The sequence below is a fragment of the Acomys russatus genome, chromosome 11, assembly GCF_903995435.1.
Source record: "Acomys russatus chromosome 11, mAcoRus1.1, whole genome shotgun sequence".
Classification (NCBI taxonomy): domain Eukaryota; kingdom Metazoa; phylum Chordata; class Mammalia; order Rodentia; family Muridae; genus Acomys; species Acomys russatus.
This window is the reverse complement of record NC_067147.1, coordinates 5387963-5408018: the sequence shown is the minus strand read 5'-3', so window position 1 is coordinate 5408018 and position 20056 is coordinate 5387963. Positions and strand designations below refer to the sequence as shown.

Here is a 20056-nt window from a genome sequence, read left to right as displayed (position 1 = left end):
GAAAGCACTGCGTGGCCTAGTTTCTGCTTTCTGCAGTTTTGCTGGTAGGGAGTTCTCTTCAGCAGCGGCCAGCGGCCCTGCTGTGACTAGAGGTCTGTCCCTCTCACTCTGGCACTCAGAAACAAGTCTCCAGCTTCAGGGCTGAGGGCTGTGATCCGTGAGGCATGGCTGGGCCTCTTCAGGTCTAAGATGATGTCTGCTAACAGCCATTACGATGGCTGTTTATGGCTTTGTACAAAATGCCTACACTTGTAAATGGAGTGCTGCTTTGCTTTGCCTTCCTAAAAACAATCACAACTGTCCGCTCACTGCCCACCATGCTATTCAATGATGCTGCCTCCTGCCTTGCAGCTCAGCCAAATGCCCATTTGGCTGGCAGAGTGTGGGAATAGTCCAAAGTCACACTTAGAAGCAGCTGGAGGGGGCTGCAATCCGGCCAAGGACTGGCTGAAAGAGAAAGTCCAACAGATAAAAGAAAACTATGTGTACACGTATCCCAGACTCACTCAAGGGTTGTTTATTATTTCAAATCTTGGCAAATTATGACACTAAATACCTATCACTGGGTTGGATTTATTTTCCTTAATATAATCTGGTTATTTGCATTGGATTCTTGTTCAATAGAAAAATTTACTAAGGATAGGTCATTGCACAAATAACAGCATGCTCTATTGCTGAGCAGCAGGGCAGGGCAGATGAGCTCTTGGTTCAGCTGAGGTGGCCAGGAAAACCATGATGGACAGGTAGACACGAGAAGACAGACAGACAGACAGACACACACACACACACACACACACACACTCACACACACACACATGATGTGTCCGGGACGCCACACTATGAGCCAGCTCCAAGAGGAGACAGCCAGCAGGAAAGACCGGCCGGGGGCAGCTGTGTTACCAAGACCAGGGAGCGTCACTCTGAGGACCACAGGGCTGTAAGTCACCTCCTCACAATGATCCTCACATGTGGCCCTCGGCTCAAAAGCCAAAACGGGTTGAATGCTTATAAAATAAATGTCAGCATGAGAGAAGCGCCCATAGCCAGCACTTTACAGTCGCCTCTGGTTTCCCAGCCCCTCAGTGGCTGAAAGGTTTCCGCTGACAGGGGGCCCAGAGCGATGCAGAGTGGGAAGAAAGAGAAGCCTGCAGCACCCCTAGCCCAGGGTGTGCTCTGTGGACTTAATTTCCAGATTCTTCACCCAGTCCTAAGCACTCACACTGGCAAGACATTGTGTATACCAGTTCACTCAGAATTAAGAATGAAGAATGAAGCTGGGCATGGTGATGCACGCCTGTAATCCCAGCACTCAGAGAGGCAGAGGCAGACGGGCCTCTGTGAGTTCGAGGCCAGCCTGGTCTGGGTCTACAAAGTGAGTCCAGGACAGCCAGGGCTACACAGAAAAATCCTGTCTCAAAAAACAGAAACAAGCAAGCAAACAAAAGAAGCCAAGGAGCAATGAATGCATTTTGTGTCCCATCAGATACTCTGACTGCTGGACTGACTGACTGACTGACTGACTCATGACTGGGAACTTGTAATTTAAGCCATGCAATAGCAAAAGATCCTTGTGTTGGCTCCGTTTACAGCATACTTTAGGGTGGCAGCACCCTCTCCTGAACTTCATGTTGGGGTAAACCGAGGCTAACACTACCCTGGCTCTGAAGTCGCCCAGGAGCAGGCTATATGGCCACCCCAATATCAGCGTGAAGAGAAACTGCCTTCTATCATTAGCCTTAAGGCAGAGCTGTTTGGTGAGTTTTTATCTTGGTGGCTCGGTGGGCAAAGAAAGACACCTGCTGCCAAGCCTGAGTGATCTGAGCTCAACCCCAGGGCGCAGATAGTGAAAACAAGAACCGCCTCCTACAAGTCGCCCTCTGACCTCTACTAAATAAGGGTTATCCGTTTCCTCCTTGGCTTTTTATCTTCAATGTCTCTTCTGTTTTGTTTTGTTTTTGTTTGTTTGTTTGGGTTTTTTTTTTTTTTTTTTTTTTTTTTCCATTCTGGTGTCTGTGCAAGTCAGCATAAGACCGGTAGCATGGAGCGCAGTGCCCGGGCTTCTACCAGAGACCCCTGGGGAGGTGCTTAGGAGCCGCTCCCTGAGCAAGGGCGCATATTTGGCTGTTGAGAAGGGGCCTCACTTGTGGTCTGTCTGGTCTCTAACTCGAGCATGGGCTTCCAGAGGGGCTAGGGTGGAAAGTGTGTGTTACCAGGCTTCAATTATGAAACTGTGACAGACAGAAGTCTCGCTGATACACAGTACACACTGTCTTGGTTTTGAAAACAAAGTAAACTACAATCAATCTAATCTTGTGGCTCACCCTCCCGTGCCTTCCTCACTAAGAGATAAAGCTAGGGTTTGGAAGTCACATGTTATCCTCAGAAGCATGCTTTCTCAGCTTTTCAAACTGTTCCACGTTTGGTGCTGGTGCTCACCTGAGAAATCTGAATTTTATCTGTGCCATCATCAGCAGGTTACAAAGCGTAAGTGCCTCCAGGACAAGAGCTACCCTCTGTCCACAGTGCTGAATCTGCTCAAATCCCCAACTGTGACACTGAAATGGCTGCTCCAGCTCCAGCCTTGCTCCCAGACTTCAAACTCAACCTGCTGATGAAGCACCCCCCGCCCCGGCCCCAGGCACCACAGGATGGCCCTGGACATCCAATGCAGCAAGTGTAACCCCCTCCCACGGGCTGGGCAAGCCCCAGCAGCTTTCTCCCAAGGACTTGAGGAAGACGATGGGACTTGTAACAACAGCCATGTTGCCCTGTGTTGAGTGCCTGTAATTAATCCTGAGTGCAAACCATGCTAAGGGGCCCGCTGCCTTCTCTCTGCATATCTCCTTCCAGTTTTGCTCCTCCACAGGTAGAGTGGGCCAGGGGATGGAGAAGGGTGGGCTATTAGATTCCTTAAAATAGCTAAGAACACACCCGGAGTTCTTGGGGATATAGAAGAAGCTCATAGCCACCTGGTGAAACTCCTACGTTTGTCAGTGCTGAGCACTGCTGGCAGAGGTGCACCTCTGATGAGCTGCGAACCACGGAAAGATGCACAAGGCTGCTCTGTGCCCCACCTCCTTAGGAACTGCTTTTCTGCACCACTGACGAGCTGTCCCCCACGCCCGCCCCCCACTCATGCAGCAGCCCATGTCCCTCCTCTCCTCAGCTCCTCTACTTGGCGCCAGAGGGAGTGCTACAGAGCTGAAAACAACATCACAGGCCTACTTGCACGTGGCAGCCCTTCACTGACCAGGACCTCAGCTGGTAACGTCAGAGCAGGGAATGCGTCCATTTTGTGAGCAGCCACTGAAGCTAGGTTAACAAAAGACAACAGCAGGAAGCAGAGTCAGACAAAACCTAGTGCTCTCCAGCCACCTCCTCTCAAAGTCTCTGTCAGTAAAGGGAGTTGGAACCTCGCACTACACTTATAAACGACCTCCCCTTCTGCCATGCTGAAGACAACCAACGATCGCACAGCCGAGCAACCAGGGCTGTGTGTCTTAGGGTGTGAGGCAGAGCCTGTGGCTTTCCTCACTGCCAGGTGCAAGGAAGCTTCTTTATTCCAACAAGGTGGCTCCAGCCATCGAGAGGAACTCCCCACAGCCATCTTCAGCCCCCTCCCCCCTAGTCTCCTCTGGTCAGGCCAGCTGTCCTTTATACTTGCAGTGTCACATACGTCCATGCCGCCGCGAAGCACTACCTACCATCCGGGTCTTTAAAGGTCAACGTGATGAACTTGCTGGCCACCATGAACATGAAAATCACCCAAAAGCAGGCAGCCAGCAGGAGCCACTGCTGGTGCATGTTGTCAAACAGGAGCCATTCAATGATCCTTCCTGGAAGACACAAGCGAGATGCCTCTGCCACTTCAAGCAATGAAACGTGGTAAGACAGCACAGGCGGTTTCGGTGAGCTGAACCAGTACCAGTGGGACCGCTTCTACTCTGCTACAGTGGCTGTTACGACTTGACATTACTTAACATTTTACATTCAATAGGTACCCAGCTTAACAATGAACAAACATCATGCTGGAATCCAGGCGGGTTTGATGGGTCAGATCTCCCTCTGCGTTCCTGTCTCCCAGGTCAGTGTCACAGGAAGCTCATGGAAGGAGGGGTCCAGCAGGAGGTCTGCAGAGGACCAGAGGGAGCTTCCTGGAGTGCAGAGAGCATACTGAGGCAAGCACAAGAAGCTGACGGTCAAATATGAGGCACCAGAGTTCATGTGAAAGTCAGACCCACTCTCCACTCAGCTGTGGAGAATGTCCTGTCCATTGGTTAGATCTGGGTAGGGGTTTGAAGTTTACGGCCTGTATTGTCCTTGGCTGGTGCCATAGTTTGAGCAGGTCCCCTGGAGGGGGAGACCTGGTGGCACTCAGAGGAAGGATAGCAGGTTACCAAGAAGAGACTTGATACCCTATGAGCATATAAAGGGGGAGGAAGTCCCCCTCAAGAACAGTCATAGGGGAGGAGAGTAAGGGGAAAATGGGAGGAAGGGAAGAATGGGAGTATCCAAGGGATGGGATAACCATTGAGATGTAACAAGAATAAATTAATAAAAAAAATTATTTTGAAAAGATAAAATAAAATAAAATGCTGATAGGTGGACTAAGTGTATCCACAGAGGATCTAAGGAAAAAAACAAATAAACCCCTGCGTTTCTGCGGCCTCAGGTAATTTGCCTGCAGGGACCAGTGTAGAACTTTGGCGGTGGGCATGCCTGGTGGGGCACATGATGCAGGGCACATCTGTTGCTCCTCAGCCTGCCACAGAAGTCACTCCCAGGAACCAGGAAGTCACTGTCCATCCTCAGCATGAGGGGCAAACAAGTATGTTTCAGTCAAGTGTCACTTCTTGAAGCCAGATCAGACCATGTAAGATCAAACTGGGCTGACTTCCGCCAGCTGACGGTGGTCAGCCAACACTACGGACAAGAGAACTGGTCTCCAGTCCTCCAGTCTACTAATAGTGGGTGACGACTTCCCATGCCTGCTTAGTCACAGGTCAGCCAAGACCAGGAATATAATACTCCTCTTTCTTCCCTGTGCTACACTCTAGAACACCACCGGAGCCCAGCGTCTGCAGCACCGAGGTCCCTTCCACAGCACCTGTCTGAATACAGCTGTTCCAGGGAGCTCACCGCCTTCCATGCTGCCTGTACCTTCCCAGGGTGTCTTGTTGGTACTCTCAGGTCCAGTGTGTTTTCTGGGCTTTCCAAGCATGAGTGCCAAATTATACAAAAATATAGGAGTCCAGTTAAGTTTAAACTTAATATAAACCAATACATTTGCAGATCTACTCAAACAAATATAATCTCCATTTTCCTGGGCTGGTATATTGGGGCTAGTGTTTTTGGCACGTCCCCGGGGCAAGGCTGCCAGAGTAAACACTTAGAAGTGGGACACACCACTTTTAAGTTTCTAGGAAACAACATAAATTTTAGGCATGTTTTAAATGTTGCATGGGACATACCTAGAGTGACAAAGCCATTGGCTGTTTTCTGACACTTGGATTCAGCTTAGTGTTTGCAGTGTTATCTGTTAGAAGACATGCCAAATCTCTCCACTGCCTCAGGTAGACAGACTGGGCAGCTTCTGGGGTGTCTCATTCTCTCTCTCTTCCTCACTGGGGCGGCTCAGCGCAAAGTAGAATTCTAGACTTCCCTGAAATCTCAACCTGCATCAGACTTCAGGCTGGCTCAGGTCACTAGCTCCCCTGATCAGCCTCCATATCCCACCTCGGACAGGAGGCCTTCATCCTCCCGGGGTCGACATGAAAAGAAACCACGGCAACAAAGAACTAGTGTTGAGGGCTAGAAGGCCCGAGGCTTTCCCTGAAGCCCTGATTTATGAAGAAAAACCGTAGTTCCTTCTCTAAAACAGAAACATGCCTGGCAGAGCCAGAAATGGCCTGGAGCCAGGGCCTTGGGGGAGGCGGGAGGCTGTGGCTTTAGATCTTGAGAAACTAACTCTTTCCACCCTTCGGGGCTATGGTTATCGGCCCCCAAATTGTTATGTGCTCAATCTCTCACTTCCTGTGCTCGCCTTGTGCAACACTGATTAGCTTCCTGCTAACTCTGTCCTACTATATGATGACTTTCTGCTGATTCTGCCCCCCATTTTTACCCCCCAAATAGCAGGTAAGACATTGTCCTTAAGACACGCCTTGCCCAAGGACCCCTGACCCCGGCTCTCTATCTTCTTTGTCATTCTCATCTCCTGGCCTTCCCACATGAGACCTTGTCACTGAAGACGGACCTGCTGGCCCAGGTCAAGGACACTCTCCCTGCTGTAGACCCCAGCAAACTAGGTTGGCCAATCCTTTGCTACCCTTTCCAGATTACTCTACACTCTTCTAATGTGCTGGCTGGAAATGAGTACGGCTATGCAGCATGTCCCAGGAAGACAGGAGAGGAGGGAAGAGATGCCACCTGAGATGACTCCTTGCTTTTCCATCCTGCAGACAGGAGACTTACACTGTGTTAGATCCTGCAGTCCCAAGCCCATTCAACTCCAGACTATGACACTTGAAGGAGGCACATCCCCATGGGCCGAGTGGGAGTGGCCTGCTGAGAAAGCCTGCAGCACACAGGTTGGTGGGGTAGCAAGGGAATAAAGAGGCTGTCCCCTCACCCACACAGATTTGCTTACTCTGCACAGAGGTGACAAAGGGCTCCCAAGCACTGCCCACTCTGCCACCTGCTCTGTTCATGCCTGGTGTACTTCCTGGGCATTCTGGTCCCTGAGCATGCTTGTGCCCAGCATCAGGCTGTGGGGGTTTTATAGTTAAAGACTCTAATCCCAGTGGGATTGGTCTCCTAAAGGGGTCCCATTTCTGCTCCCACTGGGTCCACCACTACGAAGAGCTGGGAGGGATGGAGAAACAGTCTTCTGCAATGCAGGGCCTCATCAATCTGGTGTCACAGGGAGGAACTCCTCAGCCAGAGGTTACAAAGCCCAGCCGTGCCTGCCCTGCAGCTTCCTTAAATCAGGGACTCCCAGGGCTGGGCTGGGTACCTGGGCATGCCTATCCTATTCGAGACCTAGCTGGGTGGCTGCAGACTTGTCATGAATAGCTGTCTGGGCACCAAATTTCTCATTCCTGTGAATAGCACTACCATCTGCACACGTGCCAACATGTTGAGGCTCCCATGGCAGCCTGTTGTGGTTACCTCCCCAACAGCCACACAGCTCACAGTAACACCCAGAGTGTTCTTTTCTCTTCCAAGAAGTTTAATTCCAGTGCATTTGTTAGACTCCGATCACCTGAGTCTATTTCTGGGATCCCGACTGAGAGCCAGAGTCCAGAGTCGATGCAAAAGCAAAGGAATTTATTAAGCTGATGCGTCAGGGTCCACCAAACTCCAGGGAAATGGAAAGACCCTGTGCTCCAGAAGCTCAGGGTTTAAATATCTTCTATAAAAAGTAAAACTCAGTGACAATGGTTAGTTAAAGAGTGCTAGGCTAACAATAGGGGGTCTAGGGTGGTAAATTCTAATAGGACGAGAAAAGAGCAGCAACTTCCAAGGGCAGGGTTGAGATGGGGGCTAGGGAGAATTTTTAACTTGGTCTCCTTAGTTTGCTACAGCTCTGTTTGTTCTCGTCATCGGCCTCCAGCTTGCTCGCCTGACAATGCTATTGTCATGGGAGCTGAGTCCAGGCCACTTGTAATTTTATATTTCCTCAGCTAAAAACTCCATTTCCTTAGCTAATAATGAAACACTATTTCCTTTGGCTAATAATGACACTGCTGCATTCAGGCCATCTAGAATCTTACACATTGTGTGTAAAATGTCCTCAGAGCTGACATTTAGACAGTCCCTTCCTTTCTCAGCCCAGTGACTGTGCAGGCTTGGGAGAAGGAGAAAAGTCATTGCAAGGCTCCTATGCCCCTCCTACCTACTTCGCAGCTCACCTACTGCCCTCCATAAGATACAAGGGGGCTCCTGTGGGGCATGAGGACTTAGCAAGCTTATGTGCACAAACGCTAACCTCTGTTCCAACTGGACCTGTGAGAAGAACATTAGCACCAAGGCCTTACTGGTGTCTTGAGAATGGCAGCCCAGGCTAGACCCCGTGTCCTGCTATGAGCTCTTTACCACTCATGTTCAAGGACGTGCCCCCCCCCACACACACACCATGAGTAGACAAAGGGTCAGCTTCCTTCATCACTGCCCCATTGGTGTCCCAATGCTGGTCTCTCTCATCTGACAGCCCCAGGCTTTTGCTGAGCACTGCCCGCTGCCTCTCCCCCTCCAGGTATGTGAGCCCACGCCAACTGATCCACACACCAGGGACTGGATCAGCGGCTCATGCGGCGAGACCGGAGGAAGCAGCTTGCCCATGTTTCCATCTTCCTACAGCTGATGCCACCCTGGAGACTCGGAATACTCCAGCCTCCGCATGCGAGAGGCCACTAGTTTAATATCCAATAATTCACCAGGGACAGTAAAAGCTCTTATGAGTTCAAAATTACTTGACATCAGATTATATTTTCCAAGTCACAGTATGTGCATATCTTTGAGTTACCACGATTTTCAGGCATGCTGCTGGGTCGAAGACACACCTCAGCCTTTTCTGCTCTTCCAGATGACCTGAATTTGGTTCCCAACACCTGTATCTGCCTGTAACTCCAGCTCCGGGGAGACTAAATGCCCCCTTCTGGCCTCTGTGAACACCTGCAGGCACATGCGCATACCCATATGGACCTGGGCATATACATAAATAAAAATAAAATGAATTTTAAAAGTGCTGATGGAGGAGTTAGGAAATCATGCTGGAGTCCAAAACGTTAAAGTTAAAAAAAAAAAAAATACTATAGTAAATGACAAGCCTGCTGTGTAGATCCAGGGCTACCACATATCCTCAGTATGTGGAGAAGCAACGTACAGGACCGGTCCAATTGCTAATAAAAACAATATGCTGCATTAGAGAATGTGACTATGTGCATTTGCACACCCATAGTACTCAGAATAACACCCTGAGACGATGGCGGGAGGATTGCTTTTACTTTAGACACATTTGCATTTAAAGATTATTTTTCAATAGCACATAACCTCACCAAAAAAAAAAAAAAAAAAAAAGAAAGAAAAGTCAAAGAATGTCACTTATGCACATGTACCCTGATGTTTTTCATGGCTCTTTAATTTTTTTCTACTTTAGTAGCATTAGCCATAGTTTCTTTACCATGTGCAGTTTGGGAAAAGGAGGTAAGCACTTTTCTAGCCAGGAAAAACTGATGAGCTGGCAAAGCCAATGTGCACTGGAACATTTAGCAAATACACAGTCTTCCTTAGTTAATTCTTATTTGCTTAAAAATGAGCAATTAAGCATAAGTTGCAGAGAATAATATAAGAAACACCCTTTCCAAACATTTCACTGTGGTTTTGTTGAAAGTATTTGGGTTTTCTTTAAAGGGAATGCATGCTCTAAGCTGGAGCCCCTCCTCCTCCGCGTGTCTGAGCTGCTGTACTTTCTCCACATCAGACACAAAGCCTGCAACAGATGAGGCAGGTGCGATTTCCCCTACGGCAGGATAGACAGGGAGGAAGCAAAACCAGGCTTGCAAGGGAGACTGCATTGCCCATGGGGCGCACCAGAGCAGGTGGAAAACAGTATTTAAATATTGAGCTCCCCACCTCACAGTCTATAGTGAGAAAACAAAGTGGTTACCACAGGCACATGGGAAAGGCCTGCAAGTCAAGGCAACAGCCCTTGCCTTCCAAGCTGCACTCAGTAGGCACCAACCAGTGAAACTACAGCCTGGTCCTCTCTCAAAGCACCCATGGCCCTCAGTCCCTATGCCACTTTGTCCTCTTTGTAACACAGGACCCTCAGAAGTGAGGGGCTAGACAGTTCCCCCAAAAGAAAAGCCACAGCATGTTAAATGTTCTGATTTAAAACTTCAATGATGGGGCTGGAGAGATGGCTCATGGGTTAAGAGCACTGACGGTTCTTCTGAAAACCCTGAGTTCAATTCCCAGCACCCACATGGTGGCCCACAACCATCTATAATGAGATCTGCTGCCCTCTTCTGGCATGCAGGTGTACATGCAGGCAGAATATTGTATAAATAATAAACAAATAAGGTTTCAACAAGGGGCTGAAGAAACAGTTTAGGTGTTTAGAGCGCTTTCTGTTCTTTCAGAGGACCAGAGTTCACTTCCCAGCACCCATGTTGGACAGCTCACTCCAACTCCAGGGCATCCAGCGCCATCTCTGGACCCTGTGGGCACCTGCACATGCGCATGCATGCACACAAACACATGCATACACAGAAATAATACATCTTTAAAAAAAAAAAACCAATAGAATAAGCGTCAGTGACTATGAAGAGATGAATGGACTGCCACAGGTTTCCAGGTGACTTACTTTGGGCTATCGTCAGCACACTAAATATCTATTTACTGCCCGGCTCTGTGTGTGACCTAACATCCTTGTGACTATTTGCTAAATCCACTTAGAATGTGTGAGCAGACCCCTAGCTTCTACCAACTGGAAGGGTAAGAACGCCACCAGATCATATCTGAGACCTATAGGAGAGACTGCCCTACATTGCTGTTGCTTACATAACTGCTGTTAATTTATCCGGAAACTGTCTTGATGTGTGTTTTTCTTTATTGTGTTACAATAAAACTTGACAAAACTGTTAGTAGTTAGAATGTGGCATCTAATCCATGTCCCAGACCATGGTCATCCATACTAACCCCTACCTAGAACAGGTACTTCTTTATATATTTTTTTACAACTTTTAAAAATGATTTATTTTTAATCTTATGTGCGTGAGTGTTTTGCCTGCATGCTGTCTGTGTGAGGGTGTCAGATCTCCTGGAACTGGAGTTACAGACAGTTGTGAGCTGCCATGTGGGTGCTAAGTATTGAACCCGGGTCCTCTGGAAGAGCAGCCAGTGCTCTCAACCACTGAGCCATCTCTCAGGCCAAGAGCAACTATTTCTTATTTCCTTTGAAGTAACAATTGTGTTCTATTTCATTTGATTGGCACAGACACATGCATATGTATTAAGTTTAACGGTCAAATTAATTAAAAAAGCTATCACTCTCTAATTCACCATGAAAACATATCTTCTTTCATCTGCTGTTAGAGACAGAACAGTCTCACGTGTCCTTATAGACTCTTGAGACTAACAAGCCCACAGGAAGCAGAAAGATAGTAGTACATGGTGGTGTTGGGAGGAGATGGTACTATAAAAACCACAAGAGGCCATGACCTGAGCACAGAGGCCTCGCCAGAGGAGGTAAGAGGCCAGGTCCCATGCCTGGAATACCTGAGGGGAAAGGACGATCCATGTGGCTTAGAGAACAGTTGAGGTAGAGCAGACGTGGCTCAGAAAACAGCAGCTCTAACAGAAGTTATGCCTTTTTCTCATATGGAAGGGAAAAAAAAAAAAAAACCATACAGAATGTCAGGAAGTGAGGTGGCCTGATTTTAAATTTTGATTTGAAGCTCAAAGAGGCAAAAAGCACACGATCACTTGGCGATGGTCCACTTCTACCGCAGAGAAAGGAGCATTCTCATCAGTACAAACCAACCTGGCCAAGCGCTTGGTCTGTATCTCCGCCTCTAAAAGCTGGAGTGAGGGGCTGGGGAGACAGCTCAGTCAGTCACGTGCTTGTTGCATGAGGACCTGAGTCTGACCTCTAGAGCCCACACAGAAGAGCTGAGCACGGTGGTGGTGGTGGCGCAGGTTTGTAATCGCAGTGCTGTGGCGACAGGGACAGCAGGGTTCCTGAGCATACTGGCTAGCCTCAGACCTCCTCAGTGGGATCCAGGTCAATGAAAACCCGTCTTTAAAAATCAAGGTGGGAGCCGGAGAGATGGCTGGGCAGTTAGGTGCACTTGCTGCTCTTTCTCAGGCTCCAAGTTTGGTCCCTAGAATGCAGATCTATTGGCTTGCAACTGCTTATAGCTCAAGTTCCAGAGTGAACAGATGCCTTTTTCTGGCTGCCCTGGGCACTGAATAATAAGGGCACATATGCAGAGAAGCAGACACAACACATACACATAAATTAAATTAAATAAATTAAATAAAAATCATGGTGGATGGCATCCAAGGAATGACACCCAAGGTTCACCTCTGGCCTCAATATGTTTGTACACACATGCACACATGCACACATGCCCACGCTCTCACTCCCAGCTCCAGCCCCGACATCAGTGAGTGAGCTAGTAAGGCTCACAGTACAGAGTGTAAGACTTTGATGGATCCAGGAGAAAGGTGTGTCTCGCTAAGCATGGTGTGATTTCCTTGCTGGTTACAGCAGCCATATCTGATGAGTCTGGCTGTACGTTGAGGCCAGTGGTTGTCAGCCTTGGTTTATGTTAGAATCACTCCAGCGAGCTTGGGAAACAGCAATGCCCTGGGTATTGACAAGTCTATGGAGGTGACAGCAGAGCAAGTTGCCAAGCTCTGCACAACAGTCTCATAAGCAGTTAGGACAGGGAGCTGCTGGTCGAGCCACCCTCATCCCATTTCAGCCTCCTCAAACTTCTGTGTCCATGTCAATCCCTCCAGGACCTGCTTAAAAAGAGAGTTTTGGGTGATTGCTCAGGTAGCATACTGTCTCTGTCATCTTCACATTTGGGAAGCTGCTAACCTGCGCTCCCGACATACTCAGGCAATCAAATTTATTCCTTCTCAAGTCTCTGATTGGGTTGAAGACTGGATAATTTAGTTTTACGATTAAGCTTAGTTGTTTAGGGGTTAAGATGTTTTTAGGTCTAGACAGATGTTTTACGTTGATAATGACAAGATGTGATGGAGATTGATTTACATTCAGAATATTAGACGCACCAAGATAGGAAAGATGTTCTCTTCAAGGCTGTCAAATACAAACAGCCAAAACACTAAGAATGTAACATTTATATAATTCCTGATTGTGTCATGGTTCTTCTTGCTGTAGGGAGTTTAGTGTGTGTGTGTAATGATATAAATGTATATGTAAAAATAAAAAATATTTAATTAAAAAAAGGAAAAAATATTCTTCTTGGCACATCCTAGTGTAATAGCTTTTCTCCCTCCATTTTTAGGACTGGTTGTGAAATCTCATGGAGCCATGGCAGTCCACTGATGCTCTGATTACCTGTGTTCTTGATAAATGGCTAAAAAAGTTTACTTAGAATCTAAGACCATCTCCCGCCACTGTTCTGAGTTGAATCTTTTCTAGCACTTCCATTTTTGGGTAACTGGACTCTAGATTAAGATTTGGGGCCCATGGGGAAAGAAGCCCTGTGACAATGCACCCAATTGTCTAAACAAAAAAAAAAAGCACCTCCAATCCCCTCAGCCTCACTTCTCTAAGTACGCCCTGTTCTCCAAACCGAGTCCCTGAATACGTATCTTCTCCATGGGGCTGATCACTATCCCAGGCAGTTCAGGCCTGGGCTCCCAACGTCCATCTGCCATGGGACTGGACGGCAGTCAGTCCTTCCTTCAGGGTTCTACTACAGCAAGTGCTTTCCGGTAACCAGGTGATAAATAGCCTTCAAAAAGCCTGGCATTTGCTGCAATTAACTCCCCGTGGTTCAAGGAGCCACTACAAGCCCACGATGGCACATGCAGCTGACGGTGGTGGCAGAACTGCAGATGCCTCACACTGCTCTGGTCACAGGGCGCCCCTGCAGAGAGCCCCAGGCCCCAGGAGCTGGTGTATCCATCTTTAGAGCTTTTCTTCTCCCAGGCATTAAGTGGTACTTATACGTGTCAAGATGCCAACATCTGCTTCCAAGCCAAAGGGTGGGCTCTGAAAACCCACAGGCAGAACTGGTGACTGGATGCAGAAAGCAAGAAGCCTCTGGAACAAAAGAGAGGCAGCACACACATGGACGCCTGCAAGGACTATCGACAGCCACAGAGCAGGTACCGTCCTTGGATGCAACCCTTCTTTCTCCTGCATTTTAAAAAGAGGATGCCTATGGATTCACTTGTCTCAGGTGTCCACACTGCTCCGCTGTGGAAGCATAAAGTCTTTCCTGCTGTGTGATCCAGTCTGAGCCACTACTCTCTGCTTTCCATGTGGACACACTGGTTTAGGAAAGGCTCTGTAACAAGGTCCCAGTCGACTGTCAGGCTTTAGTCAGTCACTCATTCGGTAATGGTCGCCCAGTGCTGATCTGAGCCGCCTAGAACACAGCGACACATGTTCCCCACTCCATTAACAGACAATAATAGACTGACAGGCAAGGTGTGAGATCTCTGCAGATTAGTAATCACTCTGCAGACTAGTGAGGGCAGGAAAGACAGGACCCCTGGGATAGAACAGTGTTAAAGGTGGTGGGTGTTTAGCCACCATTCCACACTGGGCGTGCCCACGTGCCTTCCACTAGCATGATTATGGCTTCTTGACACTACCAGCTGCTAGGTGACTATGGGCCACAACCTCTGAGCCACACCCAGGGAACTGGGAGCAGCTAGGAGCCTTAGAGAAAATATACATAGCTGCTGGCTAGGATGGGGCAAAGAGACAGACACCTGAATGCGGGGAGCCAGCATCGTCATTCTCACTGGAGTCCAGGCAGCATGGGATACAGAGCACAAGGCCAGAGCTTGAGCTCCCTGTCAGTCTGGGGTGGGGGTGAGGAGGTGGGGCTGGGGGCTAACAGCTCATCTCTACAGCTGAGATAAGATCTTGCTCTCAGAATGCTAACAGCTTTGCTTATTTGATTGTCTTTCTGCCATGGCTCACTAGTCCTGAATATATATTCTCAAAGATTGGAAGTTTTTTTTTTTGTTTTTTTGTTTTTTTTTTTTTTGGCAGCTCATTAAAAGGTACATTTTAAGAAGTTAAGAATGACCCTGGGTGCTTTGTTTTTGAGCACTAGTTTAAAAGACGTGAAGTTACTTTTCAGCAGACTATTGTTTGTCCCCAGATACCAGTGTCTCCCTCTAAACTTAGAGCCATTTCAAATTGTTTGTCTCTTTTTGATAACCTGATAGGACTCTGAGGGCTTGGTGCCTGCAGTCAGCGCTTTTCACCTAGTACAGGGCTGGTGTGCCACACAGTAGGGTCCTGCTCAACGTAGATTCTTTGCCTGTTTGTGCGACTCTGAACTATTTGATGTCAATCTTAAAAATACACACATTGCACCAATGAGATGATGGTTCAGGAGTAAATGTGAGACGTTGTCCTCTGACCTCCGCACGCTGTACCCTGACACATATATACTTGTAAATACACACGAGTGCGCACACACACACACACACATTATATACATGCACACACATGCATACAAGCAAATATGCATGCATGAGCATATCACACGCACACACATACACACCCCCCACATGCACACTACACACAGTGTACAAAGTGATAAATGTAAAAGCGTGCACCAATTATAAACCCTGAAAGAGCAATCCACCAGCCCTGCAATGACCCTGCAATGACTTTCGCGGGAAGACTGTACGCAGATCTCAGTTCTTTCTTCATAGTGAGCTGAATAAAACACCTGGGGAGAAAGGGCTGAAACTGTTTGTATCTTTGAATATATAATCCGATATAATAAAGCTTACTATGATTAAAAACAAAACTGGTGAAAAGGGGAGAGGAGCAAGTGAGGGAGAGGTGAGAAAGCCACAGTCTGGATTCTAGGACTCTCTGGAAGCTACAAGGAGGCCAGTGCCCCTGGTGCACCACGAACAGGAGGGGCTGGAGGAGGCCGAGGAGCCGAGTTGCCTTCTGGGCCTGGGCTGGAAGCCCTGCTCCTCACTCTGGCACACATACCTCAGCCTCCTCAGATACAGTGTTCAACTTCTGTAACCCTTCCAGACACAAAGGAAACCTCACAGGTCTGACCCTAACAAGGGGCTGGCAAGCCTGGGAGGAAAAGAACCAGCCCCCAAGGCTGGAAAAATGGGGATATTACCTGCCCTACCATACTTTTTGATTCGGATTGTGATATAGCAACAAATTCATCACACTATAACTTAATAAAGCACAGGGCAGCCTAGGTACTTGTCACGCGGAGTACTGTCACAGGCCACTGAGCCTGTAAATTCATAATGCAAGTTTCTCTGAAACAGAGTTCAGAATTTCCCTCTGTCTTCTCTGCTGCCGTCCATCCTTCCAACATCCTAACTCTGTCCAGCGAGAAAGACAAGAAGAGGGCTGGAGGCGGAAATACTGAGAAAGGAGATGCCGAAGGCTATACACCCGGTACCAACTCGGTGCTAGCTGCTGTGTGCGTGCCCCTACTATATGTAAGGGACCATCTCTAGGGCGTGTCTGTACTTAGTCATGGTCAGATGCTTAAGTTCCCTAAAGTCTCTATGCAGGAGAGAAAGGAGGCGCTACAGACACTGAAGAGCAGTGATCTTAAATACCTGATGGGCTCACACTTTTCATCACGTACCATCTGAGGCCTGAGGTTGGAGGGGTCAATCTCCCATGCTGAACTTGCCCTGCATGAGGTTTATGGTTCCTCTTGTCACTGGACAGGATTATTTAAAATAACAGTGAGAATTCAAGGCTATCCTCAGGCTCCATGCTCAGCCCTGCTGCATGGTTTGAAGCCAGACCAGGCTAATAAAACCCCCAACTCAAAACAAAAAGACCCAAGCCAAGACTACCCTGCAAGTTAGGTCACTTTTCTTAATATAACTTAGTTTCTAATGGTAGACAGTCAGTTGGGCTGCTCGAGTATATTTTTGCATAACAGGTTCCTCACAGAGAGCAGGTAGCTTCTGTATTGCTTGATTAAACAAGACTATATTTCAAATGTGCCAAGAGTGCCAGCTATTTAAGAGCCATTCCTGTGATTTCGTATAAAAAGTATTAATGAAATGTTTTTACCAAGATTGGTCCAACCCCACTGTTTCATTTCTTGACATTAGGTAAATAATTTTTACACAGCACCATCAATTGTTCTAAAAGTGGACACACTCTGGGTTCTACGTCCTGTCAAGTTTTAGCACCTGGCAGATTCCAGACAAAAGTCACTCGATAAATGAGTAATGGGATAAAAGTCAACCTCACAGGATGAGGGAGATCACAGATTTAATAGGGTTGTTGGCAGAATAGGCAGACAATGGCCTTTATTCTATAAAAAAAAAAAAAAAAACAACAAAAAACTCAGGGTTAAAATTAAACGCAACTTCATGTCACATAGTTTGAACAATTCCAGACTGTGTGAAGAGAGGAAAAAAAAAAAAAAGACTCTCTGGTTCTGCAGGTCTTGCATTGTCTCCTCTCCCTCCCCCCCCCCCCCCCCCCCCCGCTCTTCCCTAATTCTGTATTGTATAATCTCTTCAAGTTTCAAAAATGACCCAAGTATTACTACAAGTGGACCCAGGCTATTTACACATTTTTTTCAATGCTTTTTTTGTTTGTTTGTTTTTGTTTGTTTTTCTTTTTTCTTTTCAATGCTCTTTGTTCAGCTTTGGAAAAAAAACCACAAACAAAAGCAAAGCAAAGCAAAACAAAACACCTCAAACCCTATTTTCACTTGTAGGTAGGGGAGACTTTCTTGGGTATTTATTTAAGAGTCTTTTCTTCAGAGTCAAGAGCAAACATGCAAAGATTTTTGTTTTCATCTTGAAATCCCAATTCTGCTTCAAAATGAACTATGTCCCAATTATCCTGGGGATGGAAGGTAGAAAACTATTTCTTTCTTTCTGGCTTTTCTTTAAAAAAAAAAAAAAAAAAAAAAAAAAAAAAAGACGAAGTCCTGGCTGGCGATCAGCAAGCCAGAACGGAGCTGAGCTGCCCCATTTTAAGAATGTCTCAAACAGTTGGAACAGACCAACGCAATAAGCCAAATCTTTGTGGCCCAGGGCCTCTGCCTGGTCAGGACAAATTTCTAGACAATTGGGCTGGCTGCTCAGCTAACCAGAACCTGACTGCTCTGTTACTTCATGGTCACCAGCCTTCGGAAAACCTGTTTAATCTTTCCAGCTAGAAAGCACAGAAATTGATTCCTAGACCTCCAACTTCTAACAGTCCTCTGGGTAGAGAAAGTCGGAGGTAAGCACCCTGGACCTGCCGGCACGCTCCTTCACCCAGCGCCCCAGGAGCCGCGCTCAACCATGCGCTCCCTCGGAAAGGGTGCACAGGTTCCTCCCCCTGGTCCTCCTTCCCCGCAGGCTCCTGGGACCCCGGCGGGGAATTTTTCTCTTCTTTCCACACCCAATTACAAACGCAAATCCCCAGCCCTGGATGGCAGAGGTAGATGATGGATGGTACAAGTATTACTGATTCCATTCATCATTGCATCCCGCGCAAGGACGCCGCCTCATTGCATAATTAAGTGATGAAGGCTCTTCCCGGGAATCTCTCCATCCAGGGACGTCTGTAAATCCGCCCAGCACACAGTGAGGTAGCTCGCCAAGGAAAGCCGATTCCATCACCCAACCGTCCACCCGGGATGGGGATGGGCGACCGCACCTCAGAGAGACCCGCCACCCCCGGGCCCCCAGCTCACCCTCCGTGCAGCCGGCGCTCTCGCGCTCCTCCACGGCCGCCGGCACCCCGCTCCGGCCTCGCGGGGCCTGTGGGCGTCCCCGGGAGCCCCGGAGGCCGCCCCGCCCTAGGCCTCCGCGCGGCTACCCGCGGCCCGCGGGGTGCAGAGACCTAGCCACACCGGAAGGAGGAAGCGGGGTGCGTGCTGGCTCCGGGGCGCGAGGCCGCCGCCCACCGCTGCCCGGGAGTCTGGGCCTGGGCCTGCGCGTCGCCGCCGCCGTGCACGCGCGCGCGTCCGCGTTGCAGGAAACCTGAAGGAGGCATGGCGCGGCCCCGTCTCCCAGGTCCCCGGGTCCCCATGGGACTCCACTTACTCTCCGGTGGAGAAATTAGATGAACCAGCAGCCCCGCGCCAGAAAACACCTCTGAGAAGGCGAACGGAAACCCAAAACTTAGGGAAAAAGGCAATAATAACAGCAGTAGAACACGTAAATAGATCAATAATCAGCCTTTAATTTTTTTTTAACTTGGGAAAAGGTCAGCTCACATGAGCTTTGGAATAATACAAATTTTTATTCTTCCCTAAAGAGTTGTTTGTTTTTCTTTCTTTCTTTCTTTTATTCATTTATTTGGTTGGTTTTTTGAAACAAGGTTTCTCTGTGTAGCCTTGGTTGTCCTGGACTCGCTGGCCTTGAACTCACAGTGATCCACCTGCCTTTGCCTCCCCGAATGCTGAGATTAAAGGAGTGAGACCATACCTCATTTTAGCGCAGGCTGTCCTGGAACTCACTATGAAGCTCAAATTGGCCTCGCGTGCGAGGCAATCCTCCTGTCTCAGCTTCAGGAACACAGGTCAGCATTAGTGCCAGGCACCGTACCTTCCTCCATCCATAGTTTCTTCTTAAAATATTGACTTTTATTATTTTTAATTATGCGTGTGTGTGTGTGTGTGTGTGTGTGTGTGTGTGTGTGTGTGTGTGCGCGCGCGCGCGCGCGCTCGTGCCTGTGTGTGGGAGTGTGTACTTGAGTACAGGGGCCGCCTGAGTCCGGAAGAATGGGGTATCCTTTCCAGCTGGAGTTAAGAGGGAGTTGTGAGTTACCCAGTGTGGGTGTCAGGAACTGAACTCAGGTCCTCTGCTCTTAAATGCCGCCATGCCATCTCTCCAGACCCATCCATAGTTTCCTAACTGGCCTGATGGGAATTTTACTGGGTCTTATTAAAGCCTGTGTAAGCATTAGGACTGGTTAGCTGGGCATGGTGGCACTCACCCAGCATAGGGAGGCAGAGGCAGGGGATCTCTAAGTCCGAGGCCAGCCTGGTCTACAAAGGGAGTTCCAGGACAGCCAGGGCTACACAGAGAACCATGCCCCTCTCTCTTTTGGAGCATTACAAAATGGCAGCTCTGGTTTCTCAGTGAACTTATCTGAGAAGGAGTCAGCAGAGGACTAGCAGAAAGCCTCTCCGTGAACTCACTGCAGATCGTGAGTGCGGAGTCGACCCCATTATCTGTGAAGTTAGCTCGAGAGCTGTAGGTTGAGCCTGAAGGCTGGTCTCCTGCCCACGGGCCCTGGACTATGCTCTGAGAACACAGCTTCTGTGTGATAAGAAGTACGTTTTCTACCAACCTAACTCAGAAGCAGGGA

At 48.3% G+C, this 20056-nt stretch overlaps 1 protein-coding gene across 1 annotated transcript in view; it reads right to left on the bottom strand.

Moving 5' to 3' along the window:
• The window catches only part of Chst10 (carbohydrate sulfotransferase 10), a 28783-nt gene extending 10243 nt beyond the window's left edge, over nt 1–18540 (bottom strand). The window contains exons 1-2 of the mRNA XM_051152750.1: nt 18435–18540; nt 3705–3836 (exon numbers count right to left, since the gene is read on the bottom strand). Coding sequence (XP_051008707.1) covers nt 3705–3804 — 100 coding nt within the window. The 5' untranslated portion in view covers nt 3805–3836; nt 18435–18540. The remainder of the gene's footprint in view (nt 1–3704; nt 3837–18434) is intronic.
• Between the last annotated feature and the right edge of the window lie 1516 nt (nt 18541–20056).